This window comes from Macaca nemestrina, chromosome 10 (assembly GCF_043159975.1).
Source record: "Macaca nemestrina isolate mMacNem1 chromosome 10, mMacNem.hap1, whole genome shotgun sequence".
In the NCBI taxonomy this organism is placed as follows: domain Eukaryota; kingdom Metazoa; phylum Chordata; class Mammalia; order Primates; family Cercopithecidae; genus Macaca; species Macaca nemestrina.
Window position 1 is genome coordinate 143,087,857 of NC_092134.1, and position 13,451 is coordinate 143,101,307.

A 13,451-nucleotide genomic window follows, 5' to 3' on the forward strand; every position below is an offset into this window, starting at 1 on the left:
ATACACAGTGGAGGTGTGGGAACTGGAGGAGAACACGAGAGATGCTCTGGGCCCATGGAGTCTGGTTCCCAGGTCTGCGGCAACTGGGGATTGTCCCTGGGTTGGAGGTTAACTTGTGTTTCCAGAGGGATGAAAATGGGCTGGTGTGTCCCTTCTTCCTGGGAATTTCTGGCCAGTGGCCTGAAATCCTAGGAATTTGCTCAGTTTGCGCTGTGAGGGAAGAGGGAAGGTCTACCCACTTTTTACCTGGTGCTGAGTGCTCCACGTGCTTGTCCAGGAATTTAGGCCTGAGTACCCTCCCTCTGGAGAATCAGGGGAGACGGAGCTGGCCCAGGGCGAAAGCTGGAGGCTTGGGGACTAAGCTGGCGTTGGGACTCTGGGTCTGGAACCTGGTAACCAGCTCAGCTCCTCACATGGCAGAGATTAGGAGGTGAGCAGCTTTCCGCAAGCCTCTCTGGAATTGGGTAAAGGTTGGCCTGGGAATTAGCAGGAATGGCACGAAGAGGTAGGAGAGATTGCCTTCCAGGTCTAATGCAAACCACTGGGCTGACAGGGGCCAGTGGAGGGGAGCAGTGACATGAATGCGGGGGATGAGGGACTCTCCCTGGTCCTTTCTCTGGCAATGTTTGGGTCCCAGGGCTCTGTGGTGAGTCTGTGTGGGCCTGGGAATGTGTTGACTGTGTCTTGTGTGGGAACAGAGGCCTGAGGGGAAAAGAGCACCCACAGCCCTTGGTTGGTCACGTGGCTCCTGTGTGGGGAGGTGGAGGCAGCAGGGCGGCGGCTGTGGTCTCCTTCTCCCTGGATAGAGCCTGCCTTCCAGCACGCTGATTCCCTGGAGAGTCCTGACATGTGTGGGAATCCTGCCATCCAGTCGAGTTCTCTGTTTAACCCTTACACTGCCTGCCCATAACTTCTTCCCTTACCGAGCGCGGGGCCTGAGCACTCCTCTTCCCCGTTTGCTGGCGGATGGCTTCAGCTGGAGGGGAGTGTTCTGAGGGACTGGGGAGCTGCAGGCAGGGCCCAGGTTTGCTCTGGAGGGCATGAGTCACCCAGGGCCGCAGGCTGGGTTAGTGAAATGGCTCCTTTACCACGGTAAGCGGGCTGATCAAGGATGTGTGTGGTCAGTAGAGGAACCTGGACCTGCCTATTTTTCTGTTGTTTTGGTGTTCTCAGCAGTTTAACCTTTCTGTCATCAGTTAACTCCTCTCGCCTCCCAGGCAAAGCAAACTCCTACAGAGAACGGGTCCTTAAGCTTCGTCTCGTCATCTCCCTGTCTCTTTGCCGAAGAAGAGACTGCTGTCGCTTCCCGAAAGGACCCTTTGCTGCTGCTGTGGGCAGGAGGCTGGGAGATGGAGACCCTTAGATTGGTTTGACCCCTTTCCTCCTGGTTTAGTGCTTTTATCAGAGCGCTCACCATTCTCAGATTGGGGCCTGGGCTCCTGGCATGGGAAGAGTGTTCTGAGCAAGCCCTGGAGAGGAGGCTGGGGTACTCCAGGGTGTGCCATCCTCCCGTAATGCACCCTATCAGCCTGCTTCTGGGCCCTTTCTTGAAATTCACAGCTCCAAGTAGCCACTCTTGTGCTTGGCGGGGAGGGGAGGGCAATCAAGGAGTTTGATTCGTTGTAGTATTTGTTTAGTGAGAAGCTCAGGGATGAAGACGTCCTCAAAGCATAATTTTACTTCCAAACTAAAAATATAAGTGACATCTTTGGTTTCTTCCAGCGTCAACATTTGGTAGATCTAATTTGAAATGAGTTCCAGAGCAGGGAAAGGGCTGAGGCAAGGCTATGATAGAACACAAGGCAAACAGCTGAAAACTGTAGTCAAAAGGCAGGCAAGCTGAGAAAGTGATACAAAGAAGCCCATCAGAAGTCAGAGGCAACAGGGAGGCTTTTAGGGAGGCGAGTGAGAGGGATGTCCACCTCCACCGTCTCCTAGGTAAATAATCTCCCTGCTGTCCAGGACCTATGGCTGATCCACCCCCAAGCACCTGCTTCATCCTAATGGCTTTAGAATTTCCAGGCTCTGTCCGTTGCCTCGGCGCACACCCAGCCAAGCCCTGAGCCTGACTGTGTCATTCACCAGCAAGTACTTACTGAGCACGTGGCATAAGCCAGGAATTGTTCTAGGTGGTTGGGATACATCTATAAACAAAACGGACCAATTCCCTGTCCTCACAGGGCACACATTCTAGAGGAGGGAGACAGACAATGCACAATAAATGGGATAAACGTGTAAATTAAATAGCATTCCCGAATGAATGAGTGCTATAGGAAAAGGACGAGGGGAGCTGGGTAAAGGGGATCAGGAGTGTGGGTGTGGGTGGTGGCAATTTTTAAAACGGTGGTCATTGAGAGCATTTGAGCAAAGTCTTGCTAGGAGTGACAGAATTGGCCTTGTGGATATTATGGGGTGGGGTGAAAGTGCTTTGCTCCAGGCACAGGAAACAAAGGTTGAAACAAAGCAAGAGCCTGGCTGGCTTGTTTGAGGGGGACTTGAGCCTGGAGCTGGGCAAGTGAATAGAAGGTAAGGTCAGGGAAGAAAATGGGCTGGGACAGGGAGGCGGGCGGATGAGGTATGCCAGGTTGGCCACTCTCAGACTTCAGCGTTTGCTCTAGTGACATTCAGATGCAGGCAGGGTTTTGAGCAGCAGTAATCTTACATTATTTCCCCCCCGCTCCTCGAGATGGAGTCTCGCTCTGTCACCCAGGCTGGAGTGCAGTGGTATGATCTCAGCTCACTCAGCCCACCTCCTGGGTTCAAGTGATTCTCCTGCCTCAGCCTCCCCAGTAGCTGGGACTACAGGTGCGCACCACCATGCCCGGCCAATTTTTGTATTTTTAGTAGAGACGAGGTTTCTCCGTGTTGGCCAGGCTGGTCTCGAACTCCTGACTTCAGGTGATCCACCCACCTTGGCCTCCCAAAGTGCTGGGATTACCGGCGTGAGCCACTGTGTCTGGCCAGTCATCTTACATTTTAAAATAATCTCTAGCTGCTATGTTAGAACTGAGTATAGGGGAGTGAGGGCAGAAGCTGACCAGTTATAAGGCAAAAATCTTGGAGTCATCCTTAATTCTCTCATAACTGTTGACTGTACCCAAACACGCGGGTCCTGGGAGCTTCAGGACCTCTCCGGCTCCCTGGACCCTGGTTGCTGGCAGAATGAGTAACTCAGCATCCAGAATGCCTGGGACTGGATCCCCCCCACCCATGAGATGTGCAGGACCAGACCACTTCTCATCCCCTCCACTGCTAGCACCCATCTAAGCAATCCAAGAGTTTTCACCTGAGTGACTGGAAGGAAGGAGCTGCCGTTCACTGAGATGTGGAAGGCCATGAAGGGAGCAAGCTTTTGTTGTGGGTTTTTGTTTTGTTTTGTTTTTTAATAGAGATGGGGTTTTGCCATGTTGGCCAGGCTGGTCTCAAACTCCTGGCCTCAAGTGATCCGCCTACCTCGGCCTCCCAAAGTGCTGGGATTACAGGCATGAGCCACTGTGCCTCACCCCAGAGGAGCAGGTTTTGAAGGGAAAGTAAGGGGGTGAATTTTGGGAAAGTTGAGTTGAGGTATCTATCGGATGTGCAAGTGGAAATGGCAACTGGGCAATAGAATGTGAGTTTGGAGTTGGTGAGAGAGATCTGGCTGGAGGTGTGTATTTGGGGACCATTAGCATTTTGATGGTATAAGAAAAGAAAGTAAGGACCTTTAGTGGGTCTGGGAGAAGATGAGAAACCAGCAGAGGAGACAGAAAATGAGAAACTGGTAAAGCAGGATGAAAACCGAGAGAATGAAGTGTTTTGGAAAGCCAAGTGAAGGAATCCCATCAGGGAGGAGGGAGAGATTAACTGCAGCAAAGGCTGCGGATAGGTTTAAAAAATGAGGAGAGGAAATTGATTGTTGGTTTTAGCAGCTGGGAAGTTACTGATGACCTTGGTAAGAGCGGTTACAGTGGAGGGCTGGGGGCAATGACTGATTGAAATGGATTTAAGATAATGGGGGAGATGGGGAGAAAAGAATTGGAGATAGTAAGTGTGGGTTATTGGGGCAAAATGTGGGAGCAGGTAAAATCCACCCTTCGTTGTGTATTTCCCTTCTGGGCAGAAGGAGGCCGTGTGAGTCCTGCGTAACAGCCACAGTGTGCCGGTGACCAGGCAGCCTTAGTGATGGGGCCCTGAGCTGGCGAGGCGGCTGAGGAAGCTGTACATCTGAACTATTCCTCCAGCCCTCCACCCTCAGCTGCCAGGAGGGAAAGCAAATACGATTTTCTACTAGGGCCTGCCCAGCCAAAGTTCCAGTCATGGGACGAGGAGATGCTGGATAACGCAGGAGGCGTGATGCGGGAAGAAGGCAGCGGGAGAGGGTTCTGGTAACAGGACTGTCCGTAGCCAGCAGGGAATTTAAACCACCTTCCTGCCTATCTCAGCCCAGATGAAAAAACCGTCTGCCAACATTTTCACTTAATTTCTAAGTCCAGGTTGCTGAAATTTCACTAGGGGCAGAAGTTACCCATGCCAAGAACCTTTAATTTTTTCCACTGGTCTCAGGACACCAGCTGGAGACGACCTTTTGTGAGGACTTCCTCCCTGTCCCCTCCAGCTCCTCTTCAGAGCCTCAGTCTTCCAGTACCCAGGTCCTGGGTGCTTCAGAACACGGGCCTTCAGCTGAGACCTCTCCAGCTGCCTGGACCCTGGCCGAGTTGCTCAACACCCAGAATTAACTTGGGACTGGAGTCCCCATGTGAGGCCACGGCAGCAGGACCTCTTGGAAGGGCCTGGAGGGGAAAGACCCCGCAGCTCCAGCCTGTAAAGAAGGTGCACGGGGATGGCCACACACAGAGGATTCCCTTGGCAGGTAGGAAAACCATTAGCCCTTTGCTGTTTCTAGATAGCGGAGAATAAAGAGAAATAAGAAGCGTTTTTCGTATGTTCCTATAAAAGTAATGGTTATCTAGCAGTGCGTGACAGTGTGTTATCAAGTGCAGTTAATGACTCAGGGCCCGCTGTTGGTCAGGCTCAGGCCGAGGACAGCACATAATGCCTCTTGGAAGCTCCTCACTCTTCTGTTGCTCGAGTGGACGATCGTCCGTTTATGCCTTAAGAAATCAGCTGGTGACACCACAGAGCTGCTGCTTTTGAGAAGGGGGGCCAAGAGAGTGATTCCTTTCTGGGATGGTATGTAGCCTCTCCCATCTCACGGAGACAATGCCAGCACGTTTTAGAATTTTTGAGGAGACTAGTACACATGATACGGGGTGCAGGGAACTGTGAACTCCGCCCGCCATCCCCAGGACTAACTTCATCTTGTGACGGTGGTGCCTGCGGAGGGGAAGAGGCGGAATGCCCTTCAGGGCTCCTCAGTCTGCACCTGGCCCCCCTTGGCCTCCTCCTGCCCCGACCCCTCTCACACTTCTAGGGCCTGTAGCTCCCCCCTGCAGCTATGGACTTTGTCCCTCTTGGCAGGCTGCCAAGGTGCTCAGCGAAGCAGCAGAGGTGGGAGCAGCTGACCACGGGGCCCAGTGCAGTTAAACGTTGGCTTGGTTTGTAGAGAAAGAGCAGGCAGCGTGAATATGGGGAGGGGCTTGGGCTGGGCCCATCGCTGTTGCTTTCTGGACTGGGCTCTCCACAGTGACTGTTCCTGTCAGCTGCTGGGTTCTCTCTTTCCTGTTTTCCCTCCTGCTCAGCAAACCTTGGATTGATTTATGGACTTCTCAGGCTGAATTATTTGCTGCCTTTCTTTCTTTGTCCTCATCATCAAGTCTCCCTTAGTGCCTGAATTATGGTTGTGTAGATTACAACCTTGAGAAGTGGAAGGTGAAGACCTGGAGAACTGGGTTCCTCATTAACTTACAATAAACCACACATATTTAAAGTGTACAATCTGATAAATTTTGAGATATGTATATACCCATGAAACCACTGCCACAATTGAGATAATAAACATGTCCATCACCTCCAAAACAGTTTCTTCTGTCTCTAATTCCTTCCTCCCAACTTCACTCCTGCCATCGTATCCCAGTGCAATCAGTAATTATGCTAAATGCAAACTAAACTAGTTTGCTTTTCTTAGAATATTATATAGATGGAATCATACAGTGTGTTGATAATTATGATAATTTGATACCACCATACGTTAGTTTGCATTTCTTAGAACATTATATAAATGGAATCATACATATTTTGATAATTATGATACAACATAATTATTTTGAGATTCATTTACAGTTTTCACATATCAGTAGTTTATCCTTTGTTATTGAGGTGTCTTCATATATTCTAACACACAAGTCCTTTAACAGAAATGCATTTTACAAATACTTTTTTTTTCATTCTGTGTTTTGTAATTTTCCTTTTCTTTTTTTGAGATGGATCTCACTGTCGCCCAGGCTGAAGTTCAGTGGTGCAGTCACAGCTCACTGCATCCCTGACCTTCTGAGCTCAAATGATCTTCCCACCACAGCCTCCCAAGAAGTAGCTGCAACTATAGGCGTGTTTCACCATGCCCAGAAAATTAAAAACTTTTTTTTTTTTTTTTTTTTGTAGAGACGAGGTCTCACTATGTTGCCTAGTCTGATCTCAAACTCCTGGGCTCAAGAGATCCTCCTGCCTTGGCCTCCCAAAGTGCTGGGATTACAGGCATGAGCCACTGCACCTGGACTGTTTTCCTTTTCCTAACAGTGTCTTTTGAAGAGAAGGCATTTTAAATAAATAAATAAAGATGAGGTCTGGTTTATCAATTAGTTATTTTACAAACCATACTTTTGATGTCATATAAAGAGATCTTTGCCTAACCCAAGGCCTCATGTTTTCTTCTAGAAGATTTATAGTTTCAGGTTTTACATTTAGGTCTATGTTTCATTCTGGGTTAATTTTTGTATGCAGTGAAGGGATGGGTTGAAGTTCATTTCTCAGAGGTTGTGTAGGTATTCACTTATGCAACACCATTTGTGGAAAAGACTATCCTATTTCCAGTGAACGGCCTTTATTCCTTCATCAAAAATTAGTTGTTTGTGTGTATGTGGGTCTGTTGATGAATTCTACTCTGTTCCATTGATCTGTTTATTTTGACACCAGTACTGTCTTCATTACTGTGCTTGAGGATAATATAAATACCAGGTGGAATTAAGCCTACAATTTTACTTCAGTTCTTCTTTTTCAAAGGTAGGTTGGTTGGTTTGTTTGTTTGTTTTGTTCTGTTTTGTTTTTGAGACGGAGTCTTGCTCTGTTGCCCAGGCTGGAGTGCAGTGGCGCGGTCTCGGCTCACTGCAAGCTCCACCTCCCGGGTTTATGCCATTCTCCTGCCTCAGCCTCCCGAGTAGCTGGGTCTACAGGCATCCGCCACTTCGCCCGGCTAATTTTTTTTTTGTATTTTTAGTAGAGACGGGGTTTTACCGTGTTAGCCAGGATGGTCTCGATCTCCTGACCTTGTGATCCGCTCACTTCGGCCTCCCAAAGTGCTGGGATTACAGGCGTGAGCCACCGCGCCCAGCCCTTTTCTTTGTTTTTTTGTTTTTGTTTTTGTTTTTGTTTTTGTTTTGGCTATTTTGGGTCCTTAGCATTTTCAGATGAATTTTAGAAATAATTTGTGAATTTCTACAAGAAAGTCTGTTGTGCTTTTGATTAGGATTGTATTAAATCTATAGATCAATTTGGAAAGAATTGAGATTTTAATGATATTAAGTCTTCTGATCCTGAATATGGTATGACTCTCCATTTATTTAGCTCTTCGTTAATTTCCCTCAGCAATGTTTTGTAGTTGTGAGTGTATATATATCTTTCACAACTTTTGTCAGATTTATTCCTAAGTATTTCATATTTTTGATGCTATTGTAAATGGTATTATTTCCTACATTTTATTTATGGTTGTTTGTTCCTAATACATATACAATTGATTTGTATATGCCCATCCTGTATCCTGCAAACTTACTAAACTCACTGATTGGTTCTAGTAGGGTTTTTTTGTGTGTGTATTCCAAAGGATTTTCTATGTAGAATATCATGTCTTCTGAGAATAAAACAGTGTTATTATTTTCCTTTTAAATTGGAATAACCTTTAATTCCTTATCTTGCCTTATTGCTTTGGCTAGAATCTCCAGTACAATGTTGAATAGAAGTAGTAAGAATAGACACTTGTTTTATTCTCAGTCTTAGCAGTCTTTCACTATTAAGTATGATGTTAGCTGCAGAGTTTTTTGTAGATGCCCTCTGTCAAGTTGAGGAAGTTCTCTTCTCATCATCATTGCTGGCAGTTTTTTTTTTTTTTTTTTGAGACGGAGTCTCGCTCTGTCACCCAGGCTGGAGTGCGGTGGCCGGATCTCTGCTCACTGCAAGCTCCGCCTCCCGGGTTTACGCCATTCTCCTGCCTCAGCCTCCCGAGTAGCTGGGACTACAGGCGCCCGCCACCTCGCCCGGCTAGTTTTTTGTACTTTTTAGTAGAGACGGGGTTTCACCGTGTTAGCCAGGATGGTCTCGATCTCCTGACCTCGTGATCCGCCCATCTCGGCCTCCCAAAGTGCTGGGATTACAGGCTTGAGCCACCGCGCCCGGCTGCTGGCAGTTTTCATTAGGAATGATTGTTGGATTCAGTCAAATACTTTACTGTACCTATGAAATGATCATATAGCTTTTCTTTTGTTAACAGGATGAGTCACATTATTTATTTGTTTATCCATTTATTTTAGGAGCTGGAGACTACAGCACTATGTTGATTTTTAAAACTGCTAAACCCACTTTGTATCCCTGGGATAAACATTGCTATATAATATGTTGTCCTATTAACATATTGTTAGGTTTGATTTCCTAAAATTGTTTAGAATTTTGGCATTTATGTTCATGACATATATTGATATTTAACTTTCTTTTCTTATAATGTATTTGTCTGCTTTTATTATCAGGGTAATGCTCACTTTATAAAATTGGTTGGGTAAGCATTCCATCTTTTCAATTTTTTGGAAGAGTTTGTGTAGAATTGTTGTTATTTCTTCCTTAAATATTTGGAGGATTCACCACTGAAGTCATTTGAGCCTGGAAATTTTTGTGGGATGGGTTTAAACCAAAAACGAATTTTCCTTAGTAGTTATAGGGCTATTCAGACTATTTCTTTTTGAGTGGGCTTTGGTAGTTGTGTTTTTTGAGAAAATTTTTTATTTTACCTATTTATATGTTGCACTTACTGGCATAAAGTTCTTCATATATTTTCTTATTATTGTTTTAATATATATATAGAACCTTTACTGATGATACCTCTCATTCGTCATGCTGATAATTTGTATCTTCTAAAATTCTATCAATTTTATTATCTCAAAGAACCAGCTTTTGGTTCATGGATTTTCTCTGTTTTCCTGTTTTCCATTTTATTGATTTCCACTTTGATTTTTATTTCCTTTGACTTACTTTGGCTTTTTTTTTTTTTTTTTTTTGAGACGGAGTCTCGCTCTGTCCCCCAGGCTGGAGTGCAGTGGCCGGATCTCAGCTCACTGCAAGCTCCACCTCCCGGGTTCACACCATTCTCCTGCCTCAGCCTCCCGAGTAGCTGGGACTACAGGCGCCCGCCGCCTCGCCCGGCTAGTTTTTTGTATTTTTTTAGTAGAGACGGGGTTTCACCGTGTTCGCCAGGATGGTCTCGATCTCCTGACCTCGTGATCCGCCCGTCTCGGCCTCCCAAAGTGCTAGGATTACAGGCTTGAGCCACTGCTCCCGGCCTACTTTGGCTTTCATTTGTTCTTATCCTTCTCCTTCCTTCCTTCCTTCCTTCCTCCCTCCCTCCCTCCCTCCCTCCCTCCTCCCTCCCTCCCTTCCTTCCTTCCCTCCCTACACCCTCATTTCAGCAATAATTTCTCATTTCTTAAGGTGGAAGCTGAGGTAATTGATTTGAAACTTTTCTTCTTTTATCATTTAGTAAATCTCCTAAGTACTGCTTTAGCAGCATGCCACACATTTTGATACTGGGTTTCATCTCATTCCATTCAAGATACTTTCTAGGCCGGGCGCGGTGGCTCAAGCCTGTAATCCCAGCACTTTGGGAGGCCGAGGCGGGCGGATCACAAGGTCAGGAGATCGAGACCATCCTGGCGAACACGGTGAAACCCCGTCTCTACTAAAAAAAATAGAAAAAAACTAGCCGGGCGCGGTGGCGGCGCCTGTAGTCCCAGCTACTCGGGAGGCTGAGGCAGGAGAATGGCGTGAACCCGGGAGGTGGAGCTTGCAGTGAGCTGAGATACGGCCACTGCACTCCAGCCTGGGCGACAGAGTGAGACTCCGTCTCAAAAAAAAAAAAAAAAGATACTTTATAATTTCTCATTTGATTACTTCAATAGAGCCATAGGCTATTTAGAAATGTGTTACCTAATTTCCAAATAGGTGGAAATTTTCCAAATGTCTTTCTCTGATAGATTTCTAATTTAGTCAGAGAACCGATTTTATGTTACTTGGATCCTTTTACACTTACTGAGATTTGTTCTCTGGTCTAGGATATGGGCCTATCTTGTTAGAATATTTCGTGCTCACTTGAAACTAATGTATATTCTGCTGTTGGACTGCTGGATAGAATATTCAATAAATGTCAACTAAGTTGAGTTGGTTGACATAATTTTCAAATCTTTTATGTCTGTACTGATTTTCTGTATACTTATTCTATAAATTATTGAGAGAGGGCTATTAAAATTTTTAACATTTATCAGGAATTAGTTTATATATTTCTCTTGGTAGTTCTGTCAGTTTTTGCTTCATGTATTTTAAAGCTCTGTTATTAGGTGAATATGCACTTGAAATACTGATTGGTTAATGGACCCTCGAGTAATTGACCCTTTAGTCATTATGAAATGACCTTCTTCACCCTTGGTCATATTCTTTGCTCTGAAATTTACTTTGTGTAACATTAAGATAAACTTTACAGATTTATTTTGAGTAGTATTAGCATGGTATATCTTTCTATCCTTTTACTTTTCACCTCTTCGTGTCTTTTTTATTCAAAGTCATTTTTTTTAAGGCAGCATATAGTTGAGTCTTGTCAGTTTTTTAAAAGCCAATCTAACAATCTCTGTCTTTTATTTGGGATACCTAGACCATTTGCATTTAATACAATTATCCATATAATTAGGTTTAACTCTATCATCTTATTATTTGTTTTCTATTTGTACTATCAGTTATTTGTTTCCCCTTTCCCTCTCCTCCTGCTTTCTTTTGGAATAATTGAATATTTTTTATTATTCCATTGTTAGCTTTCTTGTTTTTGTTAGCTTATTAGCTGTAACTTTGTTGTGTTATTTTAGTGGTTGTTTTAAATTTTGTGGTATACATCTTTAACTTATCACAGTTTATCTTCAAGTGATAATGTACCACTTTGTATATATAAGAACCTTAAAATGTTACAGTTTCATTTCTTTCCTCCTGATCTTTGTGCTATTGTTATACATTTTTATATGTTATAAAATCCATATTACATTGTTTTTATTTTTGTTTACCAATTATCATTTAAAAATATTTGAATAACAAGAAAAACATTCTATGTGTTTATCTATGTAATTACTATTTCTAAAGTTCTTTATTACTTTGTGTAGATTCATATTTCTATCTGGTGATATCATTTCACTCTCCCTGAAGGAGTTTCTTCAACATTTCTTATAGTTCAGTTCTGCTTGTGATAGATCGTTTCAGGTTCTGCATGTCTTAAGGAACAGTTATTTCACTTTCATTTTTGAACAGTATTATTGCTGGGTATAGAATTCCAGGTTGACAGCTTTTTTTTCCCGCCCCCTTCCTTTATTACTTTAACAAATGTGCCTCGTCATCACTGTCTTCTCTTTTGCATTGTTTTAAATGAGAAATTTGATGTTATCTTTGTCTGTACATATGTGTCCTTTATCTCTGGTGACTTTTAAGGTTTTCCCTTAAAAGCTCCATATTCTGGTTTAAGTAATGTGATTATGGCCGGGCGCGGTGGCTCAAGCCTGTAATCCCAGCACTTTGGGAGGCCGAGGCGGGTGGATCACGAGGTCAGGAGATCGAGACCATCCTGGCTAACATGGTGAAACCCCGTCTCTACTAAAAATACAAAAAACTAGCCGGGCGTGGTGGCGGGCGCCTGTAGTCCCAGCTACTCGGAGGCTGAGGCAGGAGAATGGCGTGAACCTGGGAGGCGGAGCTTGCAGTGAGCCGAGATCGCGCCACTGCACTCCAGCCTGGGTGACACAGCGCGAGACTCCGTCTCAAAAAAAAAATAATAATAATAATAATAGTAATGTGATTATGATGCACCTTGGACTAGTTTTAAAAAAATTTTTTTTTGTCTTGGTGTTTGTTGAACTTTTTGGATCTATAGGTTTATAGTTTTCATAAAATTTGTAAAAATTTCAGTTTTTATTTCTGTAAGCTTTTTCTCACCCTTTTATTTCTTTCATTGACTCCCATTACATTAAGCTGTTTGAAACTGTCTCAGCACTTAGGCACACCTGTTCTTTTTAAAAATTTTCTTTCTTTTTTTTTTCTGAGATGGAGTCTCGCTCTGTCACCCAGGCTGGAGTGCGGTGGCACAATCTCGGCTCACTGCAAGCTCTGCTTCCCAGGTTCAAGAATTATCCTGCCTCAGCCTCCCAAGTAGCCACTATGCCAGGCTAATTTTTGTATTTTTAGTAGACACAGGGTTTCACTGTGTTGGCCAGGCTGGTCTTGAACTCCTGACCTCATGATCTGCCTGCCTTGGCCTCCCAAAGTGCTAGGATTACAGGCGTGAGCCACTGCGCCTGGCCAATTTCGTATTTCTATAAATATTCTTGAGCTCTGTTCTGGGACCAGTGAAGTTACTTGCTCTTTTTACGTCTTGCTTTTAAGATTTGTTAGGTAGGACTAGAAGTGTGCTCAGTCTAGGGATAAATATTCCCCATTACTGAGGAAATGTCCTTCTGCATACTCTGCCTAATGCCTGGTGAATCTTGAGATGATCTACTCTGGCAGCATGTGAGCACCATTACCTTTAATCATTTTGAATGGTTCTTTCCCTCACCTCAGTTTTCTCACACGTATGCACTGACTAGTACTCAGTTGAAAGCTTGAGGGGACCCTCTGCCGATAAGCAGCTTTTCCTCTCTGTGCAGCTGTCTCTTCTCTGGTATTCTGTGTCCCATGAATTCTCCCGTCCACTTTGCCAGCAGATGACAGGTCCACGGTAGAGAAAATATCAGTATATCTGGCACCAGTAGTCTTGTCTCCGCCAATGCTCATAGAAGCAGAAGGAGACAGATTACTAGCTTAGTTCATTTCATGTTGCTACAACAGAACACCTGAGATGGGTCATTTATAAGGAACAGATATTTATTTCTTATCGTTTTGGAGGTTGGGAAGTCCAGGGCAGGAGTCCACCTCTGGTGAGGGCCTTCTTTTTCGTGTCATCCCATGGCAGAAGGCAGAAAGGCAAGAGAATATTCATGCAAAAGACAGAGAGCCAAATAAACCTTTTTTTT

The 13,451-nt window shown here is 44.7% G+C and overlaps 1 protein-coding gene across 15 annotated transcripts in view; it reads left to right on the forward strand.

The window, feature by feature from the left end:
- LOC105463805 (solute carrier family 6 member 13) overlaps nt 1-13,451 on the forward strand; it is a 56,489-nt gene that overhangs the window by 17,283 nt on the left and 25,755 nt on the right. For 8 of the 15 annotated variants that reach the window (XR_011609467.1, XM_071072387.1, XM_071072386.1 and 5 more), the window contains one exon: nt 4,543-4,849. The exons of 3 other annotated variants lie outside the window; for them this stretch is intronic. Coding sequence is in view for 11 of the 12 variants with exons in the window: in XM_071072387.1 (XP_070928488.1) it covers nt 4,543-4,849 (307 nt within the window). In the remaining variant the exon portion in view is untranslated. The remainder of the gene's footprint in view (nt 1-4,542; nt 4,850-13,451) is intronic. 4 more of the 15 variants (XM_071072394.1, XM_071072393.1, XM_071072395.1 and 1 more) reach the window with 1 other exon arrangement.